Source organism: Prinia subflava, chromosome 3 (assembly GCF_021018805.1).
Source record: "Prinia subflava isolate CZ2003 ecotype Zambia chromosome 3, Cam_Psub_1.2, whole genome shotgun sequence".
NCBI classification, from domain to species: domain Eukaryota; kingdom Metazoa; phylum Chordata; class Aves; order Passeriformes; family Cisticolidae; genus Prinia; species Prinia subflava.
Window position 1 is genome coordinate 92,617,933 of NC_086249.1, and position 26,563 is coordinate 92,644,495.

The 26,563-nt window shown below is 38.6% G+C and overlaps 1 protein-coding gene across 1 annotated transcript in view; it reads right to left on the reverse strand.

Moving 5' to 3' along the window:
* Window positions 1–4,108: 4,108 nt before the first annotated feature.
* MAP7D2 (MAP7 domain containing 2) overlaps window positions 4,109–26,563 on the reverse strand; it is an 80,885-nt gene continuing 58,430 nt past the window's right edge. Inside the window, exons 6-17 of the mRNA XM_063392921.1 lie at window positions 25,253–25,375; window positions 22,267–22,415; window positions 21,053–21,180; window positions 13,191–13,423; window positions 12,711–12,837; window positions 11,250–11,454; window positions 11,034–11,138; window positions 9,807–9,860; window positions 9,102–9,180; window positions 8,227–8,413; window positions 6,271–6,550; window positions 4,109–5,708 (exon numbers count right to left, since the gene is read on the reverse strand). Of these exons, the coding sequence (XP_063248991.1) occupies window positions 6,301–6,550; window positions 8,227–8,413; window positions 9,102–9,180; window positions 9,807–9,860; window positions 11,034–11,138; window positions 11,250–11,454; window positions 12,711–12,837; window positions 13,191–13,423; window positions 21,053–21,180; window positions 22,267–22,415; window positions 25,253–25,375 (1,640 nt within the window). The 3' untranslated portion in view covers window positions 4,109–5,708; window positions 6,271–6,300. The remainder of the gene's footprint in view (window positions 5,709–6,270; window positions 6,551–8,226; window positions 8,414–9,101; window positions 9,181–9,806; window positions 9,861–11,033; window positions 11,139–11,249; window positions 11,455–12,710; window positions 12,838–13,190; window positions 13,424–21,052; window positions 21,181–22,266; window positions 22,416–25,252; window positions 25,376–26,563) is intronic.

Here is a 26,563-nt window from a genome sequence, read left to right on the forward strand (position 1 = left end):
TGGCATAAATTAACCTTGTAGAACTGTAGGTTAGGAATACAAACGTTGTTTGCCCAAAGGGAAGAAATTCTGACCCAGTCTTCAGCTGGGGAAGTTTTTGCCATGTCTGACCAGGACTGTACCTGTTGCCCATGCTAGCAGTGTTTCAGTGCTGTCCCTGACAACTACTGCACAATCAGTCTTTGAAAGGCTCCTTGGACTTCTGTTTCTCTGCCAGCTGTCGTGTGGGCTTTGTCCAGAAATTGAGAGAACAAACCTATTTCAGCACGCAATGGCCAGAATTTGTATTCTTTTGAATTTCTGTATTCAAACTGATAAGAGGTTCAAGGGAAGAAAAAAAAAAAGAAAGAAAGAAAGAGTGAAGAGTGAACCAGGAAAATGAGAAGTTACTCCATAGAATTTAGTGGTATAAACCTCCACAGCTTTGCATATTTGAGGTGCTAAAAATGATTTTTCAGACAATGCTGCCATCTGTATTTTAAGAGAGGTTACTCTGGAACGGGATGTGTGTGCATTTTAATATGGTGTCACAGGTATTGCCCTGATCCTGCTTATTGCTTACTGTGCTGCTTACTGAATTTGGTGAGAGGGGCTACTACTTCTAAGGAAAAAAATAAGATACTGACAGAGTAACTTCACTGATTCTGAACATCTCACACATTAATTTTTTTCTTCAGTTATGCAATTTTATGTCCATGGGTCAATTATTGTACAATGTCAATCACCTACAATTGCAATGGACTTCAAGGCACAGCAAGATCTAAAGTGATATGCAAAGCTGCTGATTTAAGCTATTTATGTAACTATTTTAAAATTCTTAGAGAAAGGACTTCCTAGAGCATGCAGTTCATTGCTTACTGCTCCTCCTATTTGTTGGATTTCTCCTCCATCATAGTTGGTTTTTCTCTGGAAATCACTGAGGCTTGATTATAGCAAGGATACACATCTATTTGCATAAAGCTCCCAAGTGAACATGTCACACTATCTTCCAGAGCCTCTGTTTTAATCCTGAAAATTGCAGGCCTCAGGTAATCACCAAACCTTCTAGTTTAAAAACATTACTAAGCTCAGTCTTGAATAATCAAAGTGCTTTAAAACATATGCAAACTGCAGCGCAAACAAGGCTAACGGGAAGAAAACAAGTATCTAAAATTCTAGTGATCAAGAAATCATTTTCTGATACTTTAGATAATAATTTTAAAAGCTTAAATTTCTCTTAGAGTTTCTGCCTGCAGTTTTAAGGACTTTGCCACTTCACATGCTTCAACAGACATCATATTGGAGTGAACGGCATCACCTACTCTTCAGCTGTAGGACATCATAAGGATAAAATAAATGATTGATAGGATAAAAAGTGGAGGAGAAATGAACATTCTGGCTCACAGTCTTCTGGACTGGTATTATTGCACTAACTGCAGTAACAAAAATGCATCAAATATTTTAAAACTTAATATATTAAGTTTTCTGTTATTTCTAAGTGTATGTATTCTGGACAGATTGAATTTAAAACCTGTTTTTCTGAATATTAAAAAGAAAATCCAGAGAAAATTGCATTCAGTCATAACATACAATATATTTTTCAGATTTTAGCATACTGGCTCAGCAGTACTAGTACACTTTTCATAATTTAATATTGATACTGAAAATCAGCATCCCCAAAGTTAGATAGCTGCCCTTTAGGGCTCTGGCAACCAACAGCCTAGACAACATGATCCTGAAATGAAAACAAATGAAGAGACTTTTTTCAGTTTCTACCTTGTTTGTGAATAGGGAAGGAGAAGAGAGCAGTAAGGCAGAAGTCCCACAGGTCACTACATCAGGAAAAGGAGCAGCACATTACCACTGATTCATTTGTGCCACTTAGAGGACAATCTCCCTGTTATGCAGGACACAGGCCAGCCTTAGAGAAAACAAAACATAAACCTCAGAGTCTAGATTTCAGCTCTTGAATATTGAACTACCTACATTTGCTGGTTTGAAAGCAAAACCAGTGAGAGACTCCAAGTCAGAAATACAATTTAATAGGAGAGAGAGAGAAAAAAGTAGAATAAAATAAAAGCAATAGCACAAAAGACTACTGACAAAGTCAGAATACAACCTGACACCCTGTTAGTTAGGGTGGTGGTAGCAGTCCAGATGAAGCAGTCTTGTTGAAGCAGTGATCCTGTAGAAAGGTCTGGTAGCTCTTGTCCTCTGTGAATCCAGTGGGTAAGGGCTCCTGTGCTGTCCCAAATCCCAGATTATATCCAGGTGGGAATGCTTGGCTCCTCCCCTGGGCAGAGCATCTCACAATGGGCTGATCTCATTCCATGAGTCCTGCAGTGGGTCCTTGATTGCCCATTGAACAGAGAGAGCTCCAGAGGGAGTTACCTGTGAGTCATGGGCAGGCCTTGATGGCCCATGAACAGGAGATAGTCCAGAGGGAGGGGCAGGGGAAACACTGCCCCACCTGGTTCCAACAGCTCCTGGAGATGGGGATAGAATACAGACTTTGGGCACATCTTACATTGTAACCTAGGACACTACATTTTAATACAATTTAAACCTTAATGGGAAGGATGTCTCCTTCTAGGGTTTTCAGGCACTGAAGCCCAGTTATCCTGGGATCTCAGGCTTCTCCAACCAGTGTGATCAATGCTAAAAGCCACTGTGCTACCTTGGGCGGTAGAAGAGCTGCAGTGCCACACTGGCAATGCCTGGAGCAGCAGCGGGGTGGCAGGGGCACCTGAGCTGTAGATGCTGTCAAGCTGGGACTGAGGTGTGGTGGGAAGCAGGGAAAGGTGCTGCTCTCTTTATGCCAGTGTGAAGATCCCCACCCTGCCAGCCAGAACAGCAATCTGTGCTATTTCTGCAGCTTTCTGCACACATCTCATTTGTACAATTAAAGGAGAGAGGATGATTCCCCCTGCTTCTAGCTGTTCATCACCAGGTGAAAATACAGCCTGGGGTCCAGATCCAACCCTCACTGATGCAATTTTATTTTGAAATTAACTCCCTGCGATGACAAGAGGTCCAAGGCAAGCTCTGGGTGCCATTTCCCAGGGCAACACCACGGAAAGTGCTGAACCTAATCAGAAAGCTACTGTGATGCCCATTTACCTTACAGGTGTTATTTATCTATTAGAAACTTACTATAGTTATATAAAATAACAGCAGAAAAGCTCTCTCAAGGACTTGTGTGAATCACTAGTGATCCTTCACTGCAGTAGCAAGACTACTGACAAATTCAAAGTAAAGCTCAAAGTCTTGATTCACAACAGCAAACACTGGGTTGGTGCTGCTATGAAGAAGTTACATCATCAAAAGCAAAAAGAAGGAATTTAACCCCTCAGCTGACAGTACCTACTCCAGATATTCAGCCAAATTTGAAAAGTTACAGCTGAAAACAAATATAAAGGTAAATACACAATTTCTTCAGCAATACTCATCTTGTTTCCTTCAATCTTAGTAAATAATTGAGTGGACAAATAACATGAATGTTTCAGGAGTCAATACAAAAAATGAACTGTCACCATGGAAAATAAAAATATACTTCATCATAAAATCAGATTGCCTCATTTGCAATTTTGACTGAAGTGATGATTTTAAAAAGTACATTAAAAAAAAATCCCTCAGCATTTCACTAGAGAACTATCAGCAGCTGCAGGCTGGTCACTTTCCAAGCAGCAGTGTGTGCATGTAGCTTGAAGAGAAGTTCAGCATTGATGTCACAGTACTCTTACAGAACAGCTCTTGCACACTAAACAGAACAGTGGCTACTTCCCACAGCTCTCAGGTTTTCTTTTGCTTGTTTTCTTTGCCAGAGAGCAGAGGCTGAGGTTGCAAACTGGCCCCTATACTGTCACCAGCCCTCTGGATGCCACAAATGGGAGTCCTCACCTTAAGGCTCACCGGCCACCAGCCTGCACTTCCTCAGTGTATTGGCAGGACCTCAGAAAGCAAATGAATATATAGCAATGGGAACAGTGGTGAAAGATTCTGAGGTTGACAACCACTCCTTCATTCAGTGTTACACCCTCCTTCAGAAAATACCTCAGAACAAATTAACATACATGTATTTTTAAATCAGTCATATATGTTGTGGGAATAAAAAGCGCTAAGAAACAAGTCAGATTCGTAAATGAAAATGTATTTTACCTTTATACATGCTATACAGGTCATGCAAATACAGAAATCTACAGGCTATACAATGACACCATAATAAAATATAATATGACATTTGTCAAACACAATGTATTACAGCAAAACAAACTGTTTCTGTTTGTTTATTATTTAGGAAATAGATGAAGGACTAATTCGGAAGACACAGTACCATGCTATAGCTTACTGCACAGTCAAAAGAAAGTATTTCTTTGAAGTACACTAACATAAATAGAGCTGGGTTGTTGTAGGTATGATTTTTTTAGGCATTGCACATCATGTCACTGGTTACTTTCCCACTGCTGACTTTTAAGAGCACAAGAATGGTGCTACAACTGAGGTCAATCTACACTGTGAACTCTTATATGTGGGAAAAAAAAAAAAGAAAAACAAAAGAAAAACATCCCCTCCCCCCAAGTTTTCACATATTTTGTGTTAGTGTCCAAAGAAAGTTGTATTTATAATTTATTCTTATAAGGGACTGGACAAAATGTCCTGAAAGCAGCACCTGATCTATCATAACAGCAATAAAGTTAACACTGTATGGCACATGACGTCCCGACCTTGCACATCTTGATGTGGACTCTTCCATACAGATGTTTACAGAACGTTAAGGGCCCCCAGTGTTCCCGGCGTGCATTGTGGCCTTTGTGTTTCTGACACTCACATATTGTTTTGCTGCTGACCAAATCCCATTTTGTTGAGCCTACAGGAAGACAAAACACTTCTCTGTGTGATAGAAAGCCTGCTGGTATCAGTCAAGTGTCTGCATATTCAAAGGTTAATGTGTCACCCTCCTGATCACTCACTCAGATCTACTACAGCTATACTACATATATTAAGGGTTATACTTGGCATTTTGCCTATTTTGCCTACAAGTGTTACACAAATATGATTTTCAACACAGTTGATAGCTGCTCCCAGACTAATTAATATTAACCAGTAAGTGCCACTAGTGACTAAAAGTGTCAACAATCATAAAGGGATAGTTCCCACACTCCACAGTCAATAAGAAGGCTCTTTTGATTCCAGCAGCTATATGTTTTTCAAGCCTCTTCAGCTACAGTTTTGAATTACACACCTCATAAAAGTTGCCAATAACTCCTTATTAAAGACAAAAGAAGATAGGCACAAAACTAAAGTACAGTATATTACTTTGTTTCAATGCACTGTGGGCGAACCCCATCATTATTTACAAGAAAAAGATGTCTAAATGGATGTATGATCAAGCTTTGGAAAGAATTATTTAAAAATAAAATGCACAGGTAAAAATCACAGTGAAGTGTTGAGATGAATTTTAAATAAAGAAGAAATAAGTGCTTTATTAGCAGCTAAAGCTCAAATTCTAATGCACGCTCCGTCTTCCCTGAAACAACAAGGCTCTAGATCATTGGTTTCTACCAAAAGCAGCCAGTTATTCAACATATTCCCTGGGAAGACAAGGTATATTCAGCTCTGATTATTTGAAATCCAGTGTTCAAGGACTGCAGAAGCTTTTTCAAGTGACAAGCTCATATTTTACTGCCAGTAGCATCACAGGGATATATATCCTCCAGAAATTGTTACCTCTGTCAATTAAAAAGAGAGAGAAGAATATCAAGTCAGCTACACAAGTTAGATGACCTCAGTTTTGTAATTTAGAGAATATACTCTTCCAAAAAACCTGACTATGGCTTTGTACTTTAAAACTGTCACTGAAGCTTACTATGGGTTTTTAGTACACTGGCTTTTCAGGATATGTGATTCTACACTGCAAGTTTTACAGCAGCAGAAAAGAGCAAGCAGCAGCAATAAATGCCATGGCCTAGACTGGCCCCACTTTTCACTGTTTTCTTCATGCAAATAGGCCCCAAAGACATACAGAAAAGGTATTGTATTAATGAAGAAATTCTGGATGCCTAAAGGAAATATTTCCATTTACCAGATACTTGTGGTTGCTATGATACGGTCAGTTTGCATATGATGCCAATTTACAGGCAGCTGCAAATCTCAAAGATTATGCTGAATTTAAATACCTAGGAGAAGAGCTTTCTTTCTCTCTCCACACTGCTGTGTACAACTGCTGCAATATTCTGGGAAGCTAGTAAGTAATCACAGCAATTACCTACAATGTTTATCACAATACTGTACCTGTATCTGTTCTGCTGAAAAGCGAGGCTGTCAACAGATAGAATTAAGTGTATTTTCCTGTCCCGGGCTGTTAAATCCCTCAATCAAGTTTTTGTTACAGTCATCTAGGCTAAGGGTATCACTGGACATCTTGGAGTAGGTAGCTTGGCCTGTGAAATCCAAGAGGTCTTCAAGAGCCTTGGCATTACTCGTCCCATTTTGGTCCAAAGAAACACCTGGCATGAGTTCATTCATGGGTGAATATTCAGGGATAGAGATAAGTTCTTCTTTTGAAACCGGGCTATACAAAAGATAAAGGAAGAAAGACACAGAATAAGAGGTGTATAACTTTTCATTAAGCAACAATCAAATCAAACCTCTGACTGTTCAGAAACTACCACTCATCTTAAGGCACCTGCAGCAAGCTTCACCTAGAGAATGTCCAAATCCAAAGAAAAAAGATATAGCCCTGTTCAGGATGGAAGGTCATACCTAACCCATATCCCCTGATGATTAAGGTTTGTGGTAGCTGTGTGACATCAGCTCTCATCTCCTAAACCCACATGGCTGATAGTTTACTGCACTGGGTTTACTGATCATTATTTCAGTCCCTGCACCATTACTTTACCTAAATGTTTACTGCATTATTCACATTACTGTCCTGATCCTGAAAATCCCTACTTAATGCACACACATTTCAAAACTTAAATAAAAAGTTATTTCTTAAGATCTTACGATATAATTCAGACACAGAAATCCCATCACTAAACTTAGGAAATGCTGCAACAAGCTGCTTTACTGGCACTAGCAAGGCTATTTTATTTCAGTTTGGAGAAGAGAAGGCAGAGGAAGGCTTTCACAGACATTTCTAAAACTATGATGTGGTGGTGAATGAGTTGAGGGCAAAAATAAAAAGTGCATGAAATCCTACAACATAAAATGTAAGGGGTGTCCAGTGCCACCAATAAGACTGGGTTTAACAGGGATCAAAGAACATAATCTGCCCAGTGAGACTGTGCTGTACAGACTGCTTCCAGGTGAGGTCCTACACACAAACATCAGCTGGCAAAAAAAAGGATGGGATAAGCTCATGGGCAGTATGTCAGCCAGTGGCCATTTAAAAGGCCAAGGCAGATTTGTACCCTCAGTATCCCTAAGGCTACACTGCAGTGATCTTGGATTGCAGGAAGTGGTAGGCTCAGGTGCTCTCCCTCACTCGTTTTTCTTGTTGACACTCTCTGAGACCAAATAATGAGCTACAGAGTCTTGTGGTCAGTCCCAGCAGGGCATTTTCTATATATTTATGCATATTTGCTGGAAATATTGAGACTGTATGAGAATTCAACTGCCTTATCCATTAAGGGAGAACAGTATAAAAATTCCATATTTAAAATTCAGACCTAGCTTTGACTTAGCAGCCTTAAATTAAGTGCCTATATATATAAATATGTAAATAAAAGACATTAAAAATCCTTCTTTTCTGCATGTCCTTCCAGCAAAATGTGAGATTATTTCAAACCACAAAGTTATTTACTGATTTCCATATATTTCTACTTGTTAAGTACTTAAAATTCCAAATCCATTATTTTCTTTGTTCTGTTTGTATGGAGGCAGAAATGCTCATGCAGCGCAGCTATGCAGCCAAATTAAAAAATGGTGACATCAGAACAATATCTACAGTAGCTGCTTTCACAAAACCGTCTGAAAGGTTTGGGCAAACTTGCATGGAATCCATAAGGAAGAACTGTGGAAAAGTTTCAGAGTTCCCTCCCCCAAATATGTGAGGGTGAGATGAGATTTTGTGGCTCTTGTGTCAAACACCCAGGAGCATCCTGGCAGGAGCAGAACACACCCACCACATCCAGCTGCCACCGTGGGGGGATGTGAGAAGGAAAGTGGTAAAATATTAACAACCAAAACCCCAAATCCTGTGTCTCACAGGAATTCAACAACCCTGTTGGTAGATCCAGCCTGTACCTCACATCCATGGACTGAACCTCATCTGTTGAATCTTCCATGCTGTTGGATTTCCCATCAACAGCTTCCAGCTGAATGAGTCCTGAAACTGACTTCAGTCCATTGGCAACTACATCTTGAGAAGGGATTACAGAAGCAGCACTTTCTAAGCTTTTATTTTTCAGGCAGGTTGCCAATCCATTGATCTCTATAAAAGAAAATTAGAAATTATGACAGTAGAAACTTTGTTACTTGAATAGTTTTAAGTTACAGATTGAGTAGAAAGGAAAGCTGACAATGCAGTAGACTTGGTTTAATCCATGACTCATCATACTATACTGTTATTCCTCTATTCCACTCCCAAACTGCTCTTTATGCTACATCTTTTAAATTTGAGGAAACATGAAGTGAATGTTTTATCTTTTATGTCACGTACTATAAACCTTAGCTTATGCAAGTAAACAAAATATAGATATATGTCACATATGTATATTTTATTTAATAACCCTTTAAATACATAGGCTTTTTTTAATTAAGTCAAATTTAATGTAAGATTTAGAGTCATACTTTAAAAAGCTTGATTGTGTGCAAAACTTTTCTACCTACAAAATTTGAAGGTAGGTTGCAGCAATCAAACATATTGGCAGATTAGAACTTTTATTAACAAAAATGCTACATCAGGTACTAAAATGGAGGAGAAACTTTATTCTCTTTTGCTTAAGTGGCAAAGCAAAGCTGTCTCCAGTTTCTAACATTTGTCATTGATGAAAATGTAGCTGTTCTTTTTGAGATGAAAGCAAAGAATTTATGATAATATACAGTGCTCTGCCTCAGATCAAAAAAATCTGAAGAGATTCAAGTGTGAAAATAGGTCAGAAAAATATGGCAATTTTTACCTGGCTGGTTGAGAACAAGGGCCTTTGGTTGCTTTTCCACATTCAAAGTTGATGGGATCTCCAGTTTTGGTTCTTCCTTCTGAAACCAAGTAATGACTCAGTTGTATTAGAGGGAGGACTGTAACATTCAAGGAACTGACTGGACTCAGAACTTGTGAGACTGCCCAGGGCCACAGGGTGACCAAGACCATCAACAGCAAGACAGGACTTTTTTTCCCTTTTTGGTTAGGCATAGCAATTTTTTTAATTAAAAAAGAAAAAAAATTCTCTGAAAGTAACTGAACAAACAGTTTCCTTAGTTGATTAGAAATGAAAATCTGACTGTCACTTCTTAGCTGGACACAACTGCCTTCTTTCCAGTCTCACATTCCTGACAGGTGTAAGAGAGCTCATGACTAATTCACTGGCTGCTACAAAGCAGGAAGACACATCAACAACAGCAAACTTTCCAGCTCCAGCATGCAGGAATGGGCTGCTAGGTAGTGAGGGGGACAATTATTCTACCTGCACAGGCTGCATAAAAGCTGTGTCTCTGTAGCAGTGACTGTGATAGCAACAGGCACTGTCAGTTTGAAATGCATCCAAAATTTGGGTCTAGAGTGTACCAAAGTACACTTCCTAACATGGATCTACCCTAGAATTTAGTTTCCATATATGATAATAAAATAAAACAGAAAAATTGTGCAACCACATGCTGTTTCATACCTTTACTTCTGGGGTTTCACTCTTCCTTGTTCTCTTCATTATTTCATCTATTCTCTATAAATCAAAATAAATTTGAGGATGAGATGGCAGACAGAATATGTAACACAAGAGACAGAAAAAAAGAGAAAGAACCTTTTCTTTACTGTCATGACATTCTCTCTGCCTGTCTTGGAAAAGGGAGAACAAATAAGAAAAGTAAAGAAAATTAAAGAAAGAAAAAATCTTGCAGCTGGCTTTAACCTATCAGATGTTACAGAACATGACTTTCTCAGCAGATGCACTTTAGAAACCACCTGGTATTTTTAATACCAGGTGTTTGCAGCTATGAGTTATGCTCAGTTCTGGAACAAGACATTTGTTTAAAACTGACAGTCGTTATTTTTATCTAGTTGCTTTTTAAACTATTTCCAAACAGTTCTTTTAAAAATAGTTAGCCTTTTTGGAATAAAAGAGCAAAATGTAATATCTGAAGTTATTCTTGCTGGAAATGTGTAAGGCATTATCCTAAAATACTTTTGTTTTCCTTCTTTCCTCATGGAAAAGGAAGTTATTTGAGATGTAAAACACTTTGATTTGATAGTCTAATCTGCAACTGCAACATGCCTGCAGTTCAGTGGTGAACAGTTTAAAACATATTGGAATAACATATATGGATAGATATCTGTAACCAGACAGGGGTTCTGCAGCTGTTCTCCTTCCTGCCACACAGCTGTAAACAAAGCTGATTTATGCAGCTTCAGCCATGTCTGTGTGCAGCAGTGGCCAGACAATCCTGCTCCTCTGCATAATGCAACCAGACACAGCCAGCTGGGGGAAAAGCTGTTTGTTAGTCACAAACTTCAATTAATGACACAGAGTTTTTGTTGAGTAAGTTTTAAATAAAGTCACTCATGTTTCTCAGTAGTTAGTGATGTCCTGGTTTGGGCAGCAACTGACATTTTCCTTGGCATGCCATTCCTTGTTTTTCTCAGGCATTTAACCTTTCAGGTGGAGGCTGGTTCAGTGATTGCTCAGTGCCTAGTAGAAAGTCATCTGCCTCAGGCAATTCCATTTTGTTACAAATTTTGATGTCCATGTTCCCCGAACAGGCAGGTAATACTAAATTTGGCAGAACTATTCACCTCTAATCCCTCCAGATTATTGTTAGTAGATACTACTGGGTGCTTCCTGGGTTATATTGTATTTAACCAGGAAATGAAATAATTATCCTGAGATGCAAATACCCACCTTCTTCCGCTCCAGCCTTTCTTGCTCAATTTGCTGCATGATTTGTTCCCTTTCAAGACGAAGTTGTTCAGCTGCCTCACGGGCTTTGACTTCTGCTTCTTCCCTCTAATCAAAATGTGCAAAACATGTTAGGGCCATCAGTTATTTCGGGCAGCAAATATTAAGAAGTATTTTTTTACATGTATAAGATTTTCACATTTCTGTTTGAGATTATACCTGTTTCTCAAGTTTGGCTTGGAGCTCTTTTTCTTGCTTTTCCTTTAGCATTTGTTCTTCCTCAGCTCTTTTCCTGGCTTCCTCTTCTGCCTTTTTTCTAGCTGCCTCTTCTTCACGTTTTCTTTCCTCCTCCTTCTTACGAGCTTCTTCTTCCAGACGAAGTCTTTCCTCTTCTGCCTTTCTTTTCTGCTCTTCTCTTTCAAGCCTGCAAAAAATGTAACAGAAGGTTTAAAAGGCTCCATCTTGTTTAGCTTGAATTCTATTTTGTGTTCCTCAGTAACTGATAGCACATGCATCAGCACGTATTTTCATGAAAGATGCCAGGATACAGTGAAGACATTGAGCACATGCTCAAAATTTCAGTTGCTATCAAGCTTTTACTCCAATCTTACTTTTAATGCCTAAAATATTTCACATAAGTTATAATTTCTATTGGAAAAAAATGTGTGATCAAAGAAAACATTTCTGTTCTAATTTCAATTAGAGTGTCAATAATAAAATTAAATTCCAAGAACAAAGACAACCCTCTTCCCCTGTACTTGACACCCAGAATGCTGGCATCTATAAACAAGCAAGTTCTTTTATCCGTTGCTTCATCTGAAGATAAACAGATGGGATAAGTAGCAGCAAAATCCACAAAACACAGTGGAACCCTGCAAGAAGTGGGTCTAAATTCCACCTATGTTGTTCCCTGGCCCACTGAGGGACATCATGCTCCTTAAGAATTGTTTTGTAGGTAATAATTCTTATCATTCTATCAGGGCCAAAATGGCAGGAGCCGGTCATTCCACTCCCACCCCACCCACCGTGCTCTTAATAAGAAAACCCAAAGCTGAATCTGGACATGCAGAGTTAGTGATTTCCTATTAGGGTTGAAGGACGTGCATAGTTTGCTGACACTTGCAACCAGCATCCCATGTGGAGAACCACCTCAAAGCCTGTTCCCAGAACTGAGCAGAACTTCACTGCTCAGACACAGCAACCTTCACTCTGCCCACACTCAGAGCCCTCAATGCCTGCAGCAGAGTTGGGCAGGAAGATGAACTTCAGGTTAATTATGAATGATTCAAGCTTTGCCATTTAATGCGTATCCTGCTGCTGCAAGACTATTTCTGCTACGTGATCTTGCTCCTTTAAAGCCACCTCAAATATTCTTTTACATTGTGAAATACTTCTGGTATATCCCACTGCAGTGTGCACTACACTTCAGCATGGACATGCTCGAAGTATTTGGAAAGGTAACAGTTTATTCAGAGTTCTTGAAGAGGCCAAATCATTATTTTCTAACTTCACTAAACATAGAGACTACAAAAGACACTAATGAAATATGAGTCTGAAATGAAAGAAATTAACAAATGCATGTAAGCTCCCACTTGATTCCAAAACTAGCACAGTTTCAAGCATCTTCAGCGATACAGGTTAAATTATTAGGTAATGACTTTCACAGAGCAATAGAGAGACCTTTCTCGTTCTTCTCTTTCCTGTCTCTCCCTTTCCTCTTGTTCTTTTTGCAGGCGTGCCTGTCGTCTTTTTTCAGCTAGAATCTTTGCAGCTTCTTCTGCATCACTTGTTCCTGCTGTGATCTTCCCTAGGATAAGACAACCAAGAGTGGAAAGTCAGACAGGGAACAAAGAGAGTCCCTAGAATTCCAGGTTTGCACAGAGGCTGAAATGGGCCTGGTTCAGAGTGGTAAGACACCTTTTTAAAAGCACACTTCAGCACTTTCAGCAGAAAGAAGATGGAATAGAGATATAGGCATCCCTGGATGTCAGCATTTTCACATCCTCATTAACAAATGCTTTTGGTACATTAGTGAAAACAATTCACAGGTTCCAGTATGTATCTTTACACATTCTCAAGCCTGTGACTGAGTGGCTTCATGGAAATATCTCATAATTTTAAAGTCTCAGGGCCCCATGGTATCTTGCAGTCAAGGCTCACCTTCACTGTTCTCAGCCTTCCCAGCAGAAGGCACATGCTTCTCAGGAGCCACCTGGCCCACGTCATCAGCACGTGCTCCTGGGGACTTCAGGTGGCTGACATTCTCCTTCTCCTTGTCTGCCTTCTTTTTAGGTGTTTCCTGGCTGAGATTGGAAGTGGCACGATGCTTCACAGGAGAAGCTGGATATTGTTTGGTGTTTTTAGGAGACTGAGGATAAGTCTTTGCAACTGTCCTGATGAGAGAAAACAACAAACAAGGTCAGGTGTTACACAGCTTGGAATCAAACTTCATCCATCTTCACATTTCTCATTCTTTCCTGTCTCTGGCTACGGAGGAGCATCAGCTGTTTTGCACAATACTGAAAAGAATCACCTGGATGCAATCAGAACTTAAAATGCATGGAAGAGACATGGAAGTGCACAGAATTACAGAAAATTCTCATTAAAATAAGCCAATAACACTGTCTAAGGTCTAGGTGAGAGACAGGAAATTGTGGACTACTTAAACCAATGATTTTAGTAATGACCATTTAAAAAGAATTTCACCAACTTTACTGTTTCTACAGTCCTTCTCGACATGAAAACCAAAGCTATGGCTGCTCTCTGTCTTTAGAAATCATAATGAGCTACAGTGTGCTACTTTCATCTAAATATAACCTTGCCAAACACGGTCTTTTTCTAATAGTATCTGATTTTCCAAAAAAGCACCAAATACCAGTATATACTGCTAAGTAAGGCTGGGTACTACAGAAAGACACAGAACTAATCAAACCATTATATTGTCAGCAACACTGTTTGAGTTAGTGCTTTTTTCAGCACCAACACCACAGACTCCAGAATCCAAACGCAGCCCCTGCAGCCTTTCACAAGCTGCACTTGTGGTGATGGCGATGCACAGCAGCAGTGCAGCCCACTGCTCATCTGGCTGTGGCACACTTCAGGTGAAGTGATAACCCTGAAGTCAGTTCTGGGAAAGTGGACGGGTAAAGATACCTGATAGTCACTGAAAATAGGTGCACATGAAGAGAACAGATTACCAGGAAACATAAAACTACACACAAACACATTCATTATTTATGTAACACCAGTTACTAACACTTTTAATGTTAAGAAAGGCTGGGATGTGTGAGTAAGCAGTATAAGAATAAAGAGATTACAATCTTAAAATAATGATTTACATGAGTCTCATTAGAATAAATTATCTTACATTAAAGTGAACATCACACACCTTCTTCCTGGCTATGCAATTATGATATAAAAGTATTATCCCTTATCACTTTTTTCATCTACACAATATAGAGTTTCATATACTACAACAAGCTTTCTAGACTACACACTCATTCTGGCAGACACAACCATGAAAAATATGAACAACAGCTGAAAATTAATGGACTAGAGTGGCAAGTTTTGTATAGATCCAACTATAGTATTGTGTGGTCAGAGACTATTATAACCAGAACAGCATTTGCATTACAGAGCAGACAATAAAAATAAAACTTTCAACTCCTCCCCAAACTCATGAATTCTGTGGAAAAGAGGGTTCTTTTCTATCATATTAGACTGCATTTGAAAGAGGTTGAGACATTAGAATACAAGGAGCTCATTCAGAGCTGCCTGGTTTGTGTGGAGGAAAACACTGCAGAGTATTGCACCATCCCCACTTTCTTACTCCCACTGAAGAGCCACCACAGACTCCAAAAGCCCTCAGGCTGCAGAACAGTAGCGCCCAACTAAATCTGCAGTTCATCTCAGGTACCCCCTGCCTGCAGGCCCAGGAGCTCCCTGTCAGCTCAGGTCCTCGCCCTTGCTCCTTGGCTGAGCTCAGCTCTAGGAAAGCCTGTTCTTCTTGGCTTCCTAACCTGCTGATCCTGACATGGTGTCCTGGCTTGTCCTCGGCAGAGCCTCAGCAGAGCCTTTGTTGGCTGTCACTGGGCTCTTGCTGACCCTGGTCGCTTCCTTTGCCTGCTATGGGATGGGCTGCTGTGGGCAAGGTCCCTAGCCTTGCCTGTCCTGCTGCCACCCACAACTCCTGCTGCTCCGTGACAGAAGCAGGCTTTGGAAGATGTACACAGGCAAGTCTGATTCCAGTTCTTAAAAAAACAGCAATGGGAGAAGCCAATGAGTTTGGCTGTGTTGACCCAATCTAGTTTTAGCATTGTCTTTAGATTCCTCTTTAGGATACAGATGGATTTCCAGGTCCTTCTGAAAGGCAGATTTCAAGGTCCCACCTACACGTGTACATATCACATGTGCCTCATCACTGCAGTCATTTCCAACCGCATTTCATAAAAATATACTTGATAAATAAAGAGAAAACATTTTCCTCGTGTTTTTCTGCAGCACAGAGGGTGCTTCTTGCTAATTAGACATTTCTTCAAAGCAGAATCCCTTCTCGCTGTCTTTGGTTCACATTTCCAACTTTACCATACATTCCTTGCAATGCTTTTGATTTAACTTGTTGTGACAGAAGGAGCAAAACAGGCTAATAATAAGGCTGAGTCATTCTCAGTATTAGTACAGAAGTAATTGTTCTCTAATAAAGACATGACAATCAAAGAGGTCGGGGGAAAGGAGTCTATCATGAGAGCCACATATCTTGCACTGCATAGGCATTAGAGCAGACTGGCTGTACAACTCAGCTGGTGGATTAGAAACATGTGCTGAATGTATTATTTAGGTACTGCATTTTTTTTTTTTTTACCTAAACTGCTACAGGCTCTTAGACCAGAAGAAGAAGAAAATAGTAGAGTTTCATATAAAGTACCTAAAAGTGAGAAAAATAGAAAAGATTGATTATTACAAGGATAAGAATAGTGCAGTGTGTGGAGTGCAAAGCTGAGAAAGAATAAGAGTAGTTTTTCAGAATTTTTATATCATTTACTGGATGCCAGTAGAAAGTATTAAATCAATATTATTTTCCCCCTTGTGCTTAAAACATACTCTCAGCTTAGCATCTTTAACATCCCTTGACACAGGCAGAATTATTACTGGCAAAAGCACTCCTTCTAAATAGTATTTAAATTATGCTGCTTTACACCAGAAAGAGCCAAACTTTATTGAGAAGACAGAAAAATGGAATTATTAAGAAAAAAATTATAATCACTTGTATAGGATCACTTGTATAGCTTGCTTAGGTTTAAACCATGATAAGAAACTGGGAAACACAGAATCATGCCTGATAAGGATTAAAGAATTAAGATGACAAATCACTAAAATCCAAGAAGTGGTAGCATGTCAGTTGTCAGACAGCTTACTCATTCTCAGTAACTGGATTTTACAGGGGAATACAGAAGCACCTTCCTCTCTCCAAGAAGACAATAGTTTTCTCACCTAACTGCCCTGAGCTGCCATGGAGGAACATGCACTACATGCACTGCCAGAACATCTATAAGGTGTGAGGATCCACTGATTCCTAATTACAAAGGCTCCTACTCAATTCCAAAAGGGACAGTCCATTCTGCAGAACAACATCTCAGGAAGAGCATGTGAGGGGTTCTGAGCTTACTTTTGCTAGGCAGAGAGAATACAGCACATGTAGCACACAAATCAGAGGTCACATCCAGCTCTGGCCATAAACAGCAGCATGAGAACAGCGTGCTCTCCTGAAAAGCCAGCTATGTGGCAGGTCACTGGTTATGGCTGTTCACAAGGCTGACTGTAAATCAGAAATATTCAGCAATGCCAGAGCTGCATCATTTCCCCCCTTTCTCCCCATTAATTCAACAAAAACTCTGCTGAAACCACACCAAGGACCTGCATGTTCTCAAGCCTGCTTTCTGACATTGCTCTGATCAGAAGCTATTTCTGGGTTCTGACATTTTTGCTACATCTATGACATTTTCTCAAAAGCAGGTTCTTTCCACTTTTAGTTTTGATCTTTTGTAGCCGAAGACAGGTTCATTTCTCTTTTACATTTCTTAAAAGATAAGAAAGTCAGCATAGGTCTGTAGAATAATTTTTTGAATAGCTGCATTATTACAGATATTTCACAATCTTGAACTGGCCTGTTATCTAGCTAACCACTGAAAAATCACTCAAAACACTCTTGGATCCAAAATTCTACCCATTGTTTTTATCTTTCTAAATCAGAACAAAAAACAAGAGTAGTAAATGTAGCACATACAAAAAAAAAATCTAAAATGGGTCACTGCAGGACTTAGAAGCTGCTTCTGTGGGGAATTCACCACACGCAGACACCTTTCCAATAACTCATTTTTAAACATTTTATGAGTTTGGGGGGCAGTTTTTTGTACTGGTCTATGTTCATAATCCATCAGTATTCTGTAATTTGACTGAGCATGCACATTTCTGACGTCAGAAGTGTTTCCCCCAGCCTGCAGGGAGCTGTCACCCAACAGAACCACCAGGGGAGGGGTGCAGTCAGTGAAATCACAGGACAATGACCAGCCTGGGATCTGGAAAGGAAACATGAACCACCACCCATCACAGCACTACTCACCAGTCACCTTTCCCTTCCCCCTTTCTCCTTCTCTCATGAGGTTATGCTTTGGCAAAAGAATGTGACACAGGCTTGTCAGAGCTTTCAATTTTTATTCACTGGCTTATGCTACGGTTCATCTGAAGACACTTACAATTAAATCCTACTTCCTTGATTCAGTCAGGTGCCATTGATTTATTTAGGGACTATTTGCCCAAAGACATGTGAAGGACACAGGTTTTATTGCCTTCCTGATCTATAAGAAAGCACACTTAGCTATTCTCTGAGGGATACTGCAAGAATAAACCGATTAATGTATAGATCTTCAAAGATGAAGCATAAAACAAAGAAATTACCCAACCCCCTATCCTGTTATTATTGATCTTGTGAAAGATCTGAAGAAAAGGAGCACTTACATCATCAGTATCCAATAAAAATTGAAAAAAATTAAAGACAATTTCTCAACTGTTCACACTCTCTAATCCATTAACTTTCATCTTTATCAGCTGATCCACACTAAGATTCAAAATAATAGTTTTGGATTTCTTTCTGTGACATTTCTTGTTATATTAACACTTCCAAATAACATCAAGTTTTGAATTCCTTCTCCGCTTTTAATATTTGTTCAACATATTTTTATTTTTTCCCCTTTTCTCCTTTTTACATCTATATCTGTTCACTTGTCTCAGATGGTATGTTTTTGGGCTGACCTTTTTTTGCTTTCTCAGTAAAATTTGTCCATTCAAAACATTAGTATTTCATTTATGTAACTACTGCAACTCCCTTCTGCCAATAATCACTGTGCCTTTTCAGGTTGCAGTTTCATTGTCTTGTTTGATCCTGTTTCAGTTACTTTACCATGATAAAAAGAGCTTCTTATTTAATAAATAATGAAATAACATATTAAGAAGACAAGTTACTGCCACTCAAAAACCAAGATAACAACTGTGAAGAACTAGTAACTAGAACAATACCAAGAAAACTTGAATGCCAAGTCACATATTCATAAGAAAAGAAATGCATACAGCTAATTGTCCTGTAAATCACTGGCCATACTTGATTCTTTCCTCCACAGCTTTAGAGGTTAAGGTGCTTTGCAGGATCACTAACAACTAATGCTGTACAATCTGTATTCTTATTTCTTCCAAGGTATTTTTTCAGTAATATAGTGTGCTAGAAGGAGAAAGATTAAACGTGTAAAAGACTGTTAGGTTTGCAAGGATTTGCAACATGTATCTGTATACATATTTAGTCATATTAAAATTATATTTAAATGTCAGATAATGATCTTGCTGGTCAGTGGATTTAAAAACAGGCAGTAACGCTTTTGGAACCTTCCTTTAGATTGTTATAATCTTATGTCCTCAATGAAAATTAACAGTGGATTTTGAGTTGTATGAAAAAATGCATATATTCTAACTATTATCAGCAATATCCAATAATACAATATGATCATTAGGGCATGTTTTATTTTAGAATTATGAGGGGAAGTTTTGAAAGTGCTGAAGCAGAACTCTCTTTCTGCAATCAGTAATAAACATGGATTTAAACTCTATTTACTGTATCTCTCATAAGATCAAGAAGGGTGTTCTAGTTGGGCCATGCTAAGATTAAATGCTCAGTAACACATTTCTAGCCATGGTCAGAATCAGAGTCCCTTGAGAGAGAGAAGAGGAAAAACAACAAAAAAAAGGGGGGATCACTACTGTGGCTCACAATCACAGAGAAATCAACCAGGCTTAATTCCTCCATGCAGCATCTGTTTCTTCTTCTAAAAACAGTGTTCCTTAGAGGCATGAAAACATTTTACTCTACAAAGGTTATCATAATTTGCACCTCTGGGGAAAAAATTCTCCATAGTTCCCTAATTTTTTTATGGAAATTAGTGCTACAAATTAAGACTGGGCATACCTTTTTCGTGAAGCACTAAAGAGCTGTCTCCCTAGAACTTTTTCTTTTAACCACTGGATGTTTCTCTGATGGTCTACACTGACCTTTGTCTGCCCAGCAAGAAGCACTTGACTCTCAGCTAATTCATTTTCCACCAATCATTTTGCTTAATTAAATGTGTCTCATTGTGTGTCTCTTATACTGGCTGAACAAACAGCAAAATGTATTCTGAGCAGGGAGTATCAAAACTTGCAGAATAATACACAGTCTTAGAGGTTAAGACTCAAGATTTTACATTGCAAAGTGCCACTACACAATGATCTGCTCAAAATTGTAATAAGAATGCTGATTATCATTAACATTGCATTGCATTCAATTTTTCACAAAATAGATGTAGTTCTTACCACAGAATCTGATGACATTACATGTGTAATATTGGAAGTTTGAGAATTTGTAGCCTTATAAGACAAAGAAAGAATTGCAGTGTCCCATTTACATGCAAAGGGATGTCTAAATAGAAAGAATGCCGAGAGTCAGATGGTTTCCTTATGTTGTCTAACATCAGATTCACACACAAAATCATGCCCCACTAAAGGGCTATGCCCTCAGAGCTGAAACAGAAAAGGAACACCAGCTGGCTTTTCAGGCAGAAGAAATTTGTCAGAAAGGGGATCATCAAGCCAAGGTTCAAAATATGGCCAGCTTCAAATCTAAAATGTTAAATAAATAAGACAATTTTCAAGACAGAAGTGGCAACCACAAACAGAGTCCAAGGGAAAAAAAATCAAACCAATCAACCAGCCAAATAAATTAGGCAAGTCCTGTAGACCAGGACTACTTTAGCATGTATTTAGCATACATTAGAGCCAGACTTAATATTCTGTTTTAAGAAACCTGAAGACTCATTTACTTAGACTTGAGTTGCAAGCTGTGCTACACATAATACAGTTTTCAGCAAAAGACAATCAAGAAAAGCAAGTCAGTTGCCAGTAAACCCATATATGCTATAGATCCACAGCTCTGCATTAAAAAAAAGGCAAAACCACAGAGGTCTGCAAATGAGCAAAGGTTAAAAGCAATGGCTTAGATGACACATAGTTAAGTGTATTTATGGCACCAGATGGTCATGCCAACAATAGGAAATGCATATATTAAATGCTGGAATTTCTAGTTAGTATTCATGATGAGTGCATTTCTTCACATTAGGCAGTGTCTTCAAAATCAAACAAAAAAAAAGGCATACTTAAAAATAAATGTGAAGTCAGATTTCGTATGAATAATAAAATGCACTGTAATCTCAAGACTGAGGAAAGGTAGAGAGAACAGTCTCTCATGGGTATTAATACAATATTGCAGATATCAGATTTGTCATCCACACCTCTCCTCTCACCCACCTGTATATGTGCGCATGTATAAGTAAAATTAACTAGATTTTATACAACACTTCAAAGGAAGTTCCTCAAGAATCTATGCCTTATTTACAGGTAATAAGAAATTCACAGAATATTAGTCCACTTAAATAAGAAAGGCATACTTAGGTGTAGCAGGCGATGCAGATCTTCTGGACAGGGCAGCAGGAGAATCAGACCTTCTCAGAGGAGATCCCATAGCAGGTGATGAACCAGGTGTTGCAGGTCGCTTCTCCTTCTTTATCTTCTCAGTCTGGAAGCATAGTTCATTTGAATTTCCATAAATTAAAGTAGGATCAATAAATAAAAAATACAAAAATGATTGTTTTACTAGCAAGATGGCATATAGAGAGATTTACATGGCACACTTGTAAAAGCTTTTTAAACAGCAGCTCACAACCGATATGCTATTAATAGTTTGTTATTTTACATAGACACAGCACACACCCACCCCTGTCTTGCATGGGCAGTGCATGCAAATTTCACACAAGTAATACACATCAGAGCTTCTGCAAGAATTCTTGGGAGGGGTGGTGGCACTGGGTGGAATCTTCCAAATCATCCATATGCCCCTGCTTAGACATGATGAGCAGTGCAAACAGGCATCTCACAGAAATGCTGCTGCATGTAAAACACCTAAGACTGACGCTACACAAATCTTTACTCCTAGATTTGGTTCTCTCACTTGCAGCTAATTTAGATGGCATGAACCCCCCTATCATTAAGCATTACCAGATACAGTAATCCTGTACAGGCTATATTATAGCCCTAACAGAGTTTTTTTAAAGCATGCCTTGACTTGGCTGTGTACACTCAGTGAAGGTGAGTGACTTGCCTTTTCTTTTCTGGAAACTACAGTGGATCAATAATGCATCTTTTAATGCAAACAGCATTTAAAATGTCCACAGAAAGAGTTAAAGCAATCGGTGTAAAACAGAGGCATTATCAATACACTTGGGGAGTTTCAGAAATATATGAAGCTTGCTCATTAACCAGCAACACTGGATAGTCATACTCAGAGGGGAATTCTATTTGTCATCCCCATTCCCAGAAGGTACAAGCAAGTCCAAAAACATACACTTCAGTGCCTCAGTTCTCTGAAAAGAGGGGTGTTGGTGTTCCAATAGCACTCAACACTGATTCTCAGGAGGAAGAAGATACTGAAATGCTCCTTTACCAGGAGCACAAAGGCAACAGGTGTTGTTGGCTGGGCTTACTTTTCAACTGCTGTTCCTTATTGCATGGGAAGCACTTCATTTGTATTCATGTAAAGGGAAAGACAAAAAGCAGGAGCTGCATCAGTTTACCCAGAGTGAAATCAAACCCATTGCAAACTCACCTGAGTAGCTTCAGCTGCAGGTGCCCCTTTCATGGCATTGGCAGTGGAGGGTGAGGTTGCCTTCTTCCTGTCGGTGCTTCGGCTGGGGGAAGGCTTGTAGGGAGATTTAAGAGGACTAGCTGGTGCTACACGAGGACAGATATGGAATACTAAAGAGTTATAGTACAATAGCAAGAGCAAAAGGGAGCACAGATAGAGGAAGTAAAGGAGGGGAGAAAACAGCATACTTTTATGTTATAATGTTCAAAGGTAGTTTTAAAGTGGTTTTTTAGTGTTTTAAAATACCTCATATAATGCATTCAACATAATCCCATATTAAAAATGTCTCAACTGAAACATTATATAGGAAAAAATTATCTCTAAAATATTGCTCTCTTACTCATAAACCTTTTGAATCACCTGACTAATACTGTGACTCTTTTTTCTTCTAAATAGTCCAGCTTCCTTTGCATATGATAAAAAGAAAAAGATAATGCTAATTGGGTAATTTTTGAATATATACTGCAGAACAGCAAGGGTGACAGAAGCATAGGGGGTTTTGTCTTTTTTTAAAGCCTAAACATGAAAAGGTTCCTAAATACATTAATTACTTTCCCAAATAAAATCTAATTAAAAAACAAACAAACAAACAAACCCCACAACCCCAAAGCTAAACTCTGCTGTAGGTATTTCAGTTCTTGTTATTTGAGGGAGACATCAATTTGAGTGTGACACATGCATTACAGCTTACAGGGCAACTTTTTTTTATTTGCAATATGAGCAGGATTTTTTTTTAAATGGGATATTTTACTCCTCATTTTGTTCATATTGCCTTCTAAGATGAAACTTTCACATACATATAAAACAATCAACAGAGTATATGTTTTATCAGTAAGACAGACAATAATTGCAATCAAGTGAAAGAGTGTTTCCAATTTTAGTCAACTAAAGTCAGAATGGATATTGACTTTGAAAAAGCAGTAATTATGCACTAATGTAAAGTCACATTCCCAAATTTTGTTATTGGAGGCAGCCCTAATAAATTTTTATGAAGCCTTTTTGAATGCTTTGAAGTTTAACTGGACCTCTGTATTCTTTAACCCAGTTTCCAGCCAATTGGCATGAGGTACTGTATATTAACAAAAATGTTCAGAAACTTAAAAGCTGCCTAGGATAAATATTTTTACTTCAACTGTTAAAAGAATTAATTATGCATCCAGTAACAACTGTTTGCCTGAATACCTTGACTTTGAGTGACATTAATAATGTGTTGCCGTAGAGTGAAATTGAGGCTCCTCATTTCTAAGCTTACAGAAAATGCAGTAGCAGAGCAATTTTGACCCCAGCATAATGACAGGAGGAACAGTATAAGCTCTTGGAAAGGAAGATTCTTATTCCCTGTTCAGGAAGCTACTTCTGCTCTGAGAAGTACATGACAAATGGGAGATCTCCCTCAGCTATTTTGCTGGCAATTACTGACAAAATGTCAATGGCCTCTGAGATTGTTGTTTGCAACTTGTGCTAGAGCCTGATTGCCTTGTGGGGAAATGACAAGAGGATGCTTGTTCAAAAGGCTGTTCCCAATATCAGCTGCCCTGCTTCAGCTCAATGAAAAAGCACTTTGCAGAACAAATTGTACCCTTGTCAGACATGTCAGTGTGTTGCTTTAAAGATCCTGTGATGAAGAGAGATAAACCTGAGAATTTACAGACAAAATGAGTGAGGAAGGACAAAAGTCATCCTTATTGATTTCTTTGATATCAAATACAAGACAGAAGAAATCATCCATAGGTGGCCTCAGCAATTCAGCTCAAAATCTTAAGCAGAAGGTACTGATGTAATTTTGAGTTGGGTTTTGCTCACTCTTGGCAGTAGCTGGTCCCTGAGCAGTGAGCAAACTGAGAACCTTCTCAAGTACTATTTGAAAACATTTCTGCTTCCAGTAGAGGCTGGAAGCAGAAATGTCTATATTTTTTAATGTAGAAACAAGGGAAGCAATTTTAGATGCATTCAATATCAATGTCCCTACGCACTGAACAGAGAAGTAACACACAAGGGAAAGTAGGTTTACTTAGCAATTCATTTTTAAATAGCTTTGCATGAAAAGCACAGATTCAGAACTTAAGCCTATTTTAACCAAGATGTGAAAACAATCCTCATATATATGATCAGTCTTGTATCATCTAAATAGTTTAATCCTGGAAAAGTGTTTCCTTTTGGGTATTTGGGTGTGTGCTTTAGGACACTTTTTGTTTGTTCTATTAAAAGTAAAAAGGGCTGTTAAACTTTTATCTTGTTTCAGCCAACACTGTGACCAGGTACGGCTTTATAAGCAGAAACTACTCAAAGTCAGGCGCATGCCTAAGTATTAGCACGACTGGAAACATTATTTTTGTAGATGTTTGCAAAATACTGGTTTTATAAGTCTACCCTTTACACATAGGAATGGTAACTATCATCCCTTAAAAATCAATAATTTATGGAACTGACACCTTCCTATCAATATTCTGTTTTTTCATGTGTATGTACACCTATATATAAAGGTGTCACATGCACACAGTCACACAGTTAAAGACAAAAAGATATTTAACAGCTAGAAACTGGAACCCTGGTAAAAATAATTAAGGCTCAATGGTGCACTGGGATTTTTGTTCTACATACTATTTGGGTATGACAGGGCTGACATTAATAAATCAATCAAAGCCTCCGAGAGTTGTCACATCCTTGTCTAAAAACCTGTTTCTTAAACGAATATATTTTTTTGATAGCCTGAAGTTTTAATTAATTTTTTTTCCCAAAATAGATACTCAAAACAGCACAGACAAGATATTGTGTTTTTCAAATATTTTAAATACACTGCTATCTGAAACAACTTAGTTCATCATTGATTTTGTACTGTCCTGTAAATTGTCATTTGTTTCATAGTACTCCATTTCTTTCATCAGCTACATGAATGCAGCTAAAAACATACCTCAAGGGTTTCAAAGTGAGGAAGTCACATTTTTACCTGGAGTATTGTACTGCTCAGAAAGCATTAATGTACTTCTGCTTCTGGCTAAAGATGACTGTGTGGGAGTCAGCAGTCGAGAAACAATAAAGTTTTCCATTGGACTAAGATGCATGCGGTGAGCTGAAGGATGGGAGCAAATAAAATAAAATTTAAAATGCAAAGAAATAAAACAATGTTACGTTAAAATAACTGAAACAAAATGATGAAATGATTAAATGAAATGACAGAAAAACTTGAACTTTCTGAGATTTAAAATACTTGAAGATAATTTTAATTCCCTCTGACAAAAACCTTCTAATTTCTTCACTGTTTTACATTTCCCACTTATATATTACACACAGTAAGGTTAAGATCATGTTGTATTTTGTTTTTACTCAGAAGCATGTTCCATTCTGCAAAATGGTTGCTTTCATGACTCAGCACAAAAAAGGTTTGTCTTCTTCCCAGTAGGAAAGGTAAAACACTTGGTAGAACAGCACAGCTGCTCACAGTGCCACCCATGCTGGGACTGCATTTGAAATGTGCCATCTCACCACGTTACGTAAGTCTTATTTATACAATATGCCTGCATTACTTCCTACTCCATAAATATAAGTGTCAACTATATAAGACATATTTATAGATGTTCCTATTACATGTATATATAGTCATCTGTCATAATAACCTCAAAGCTACTGATGAGCTTAAGCCATTCAAAAATTGAAATAAATTTACCTTCCCTTTTTCATTCTAGAAACAAAGCTTTGTAGTAAGTTATTTCAGTAAACATGTTTTTCCCCATTACACTTTAAAAAAATGGGGTAGAAGGAAAAAAAGCAAACACAAACCTAAAAAAATCCAAAGAGTTCACCATGTGATATACCCTTCAGCCCTCTCTGTAGTGTTTAGCAACCTCTAATCCTACAAGATTATCATCTTTTGTGGAGTCTCTTGAGGATCAGAGTTTCATAAGAAATTAACACGCTCCACAACTCTGGTGACCAGCCTGAAGTCTCCCAGGTGGCTCATCAGCTGTATCCCTGCCTATGGAACATCCCATATCTACTGCCAGGCCATGCCTCTGGTTTGCTTGTTTTTCCTTATTTTGCTAGAAGGTCACGAGCAGTACAGTTATAGGAAATTGCTGCAGTCACAGTCTGTACCTACAACCCTGTTTGCTGGAGTATCAAAATTTGGAAAAGAATCAGTAAAAAACCCACAGCATTTGTTGCTGGACTGTGATCTCCAGCACAGCAGCACAGCCTTGAGACAGGCTGCAGAACCACGTGATTAATACAGAATCTCTCAGATGTTTGAGTCCCTTTGAAT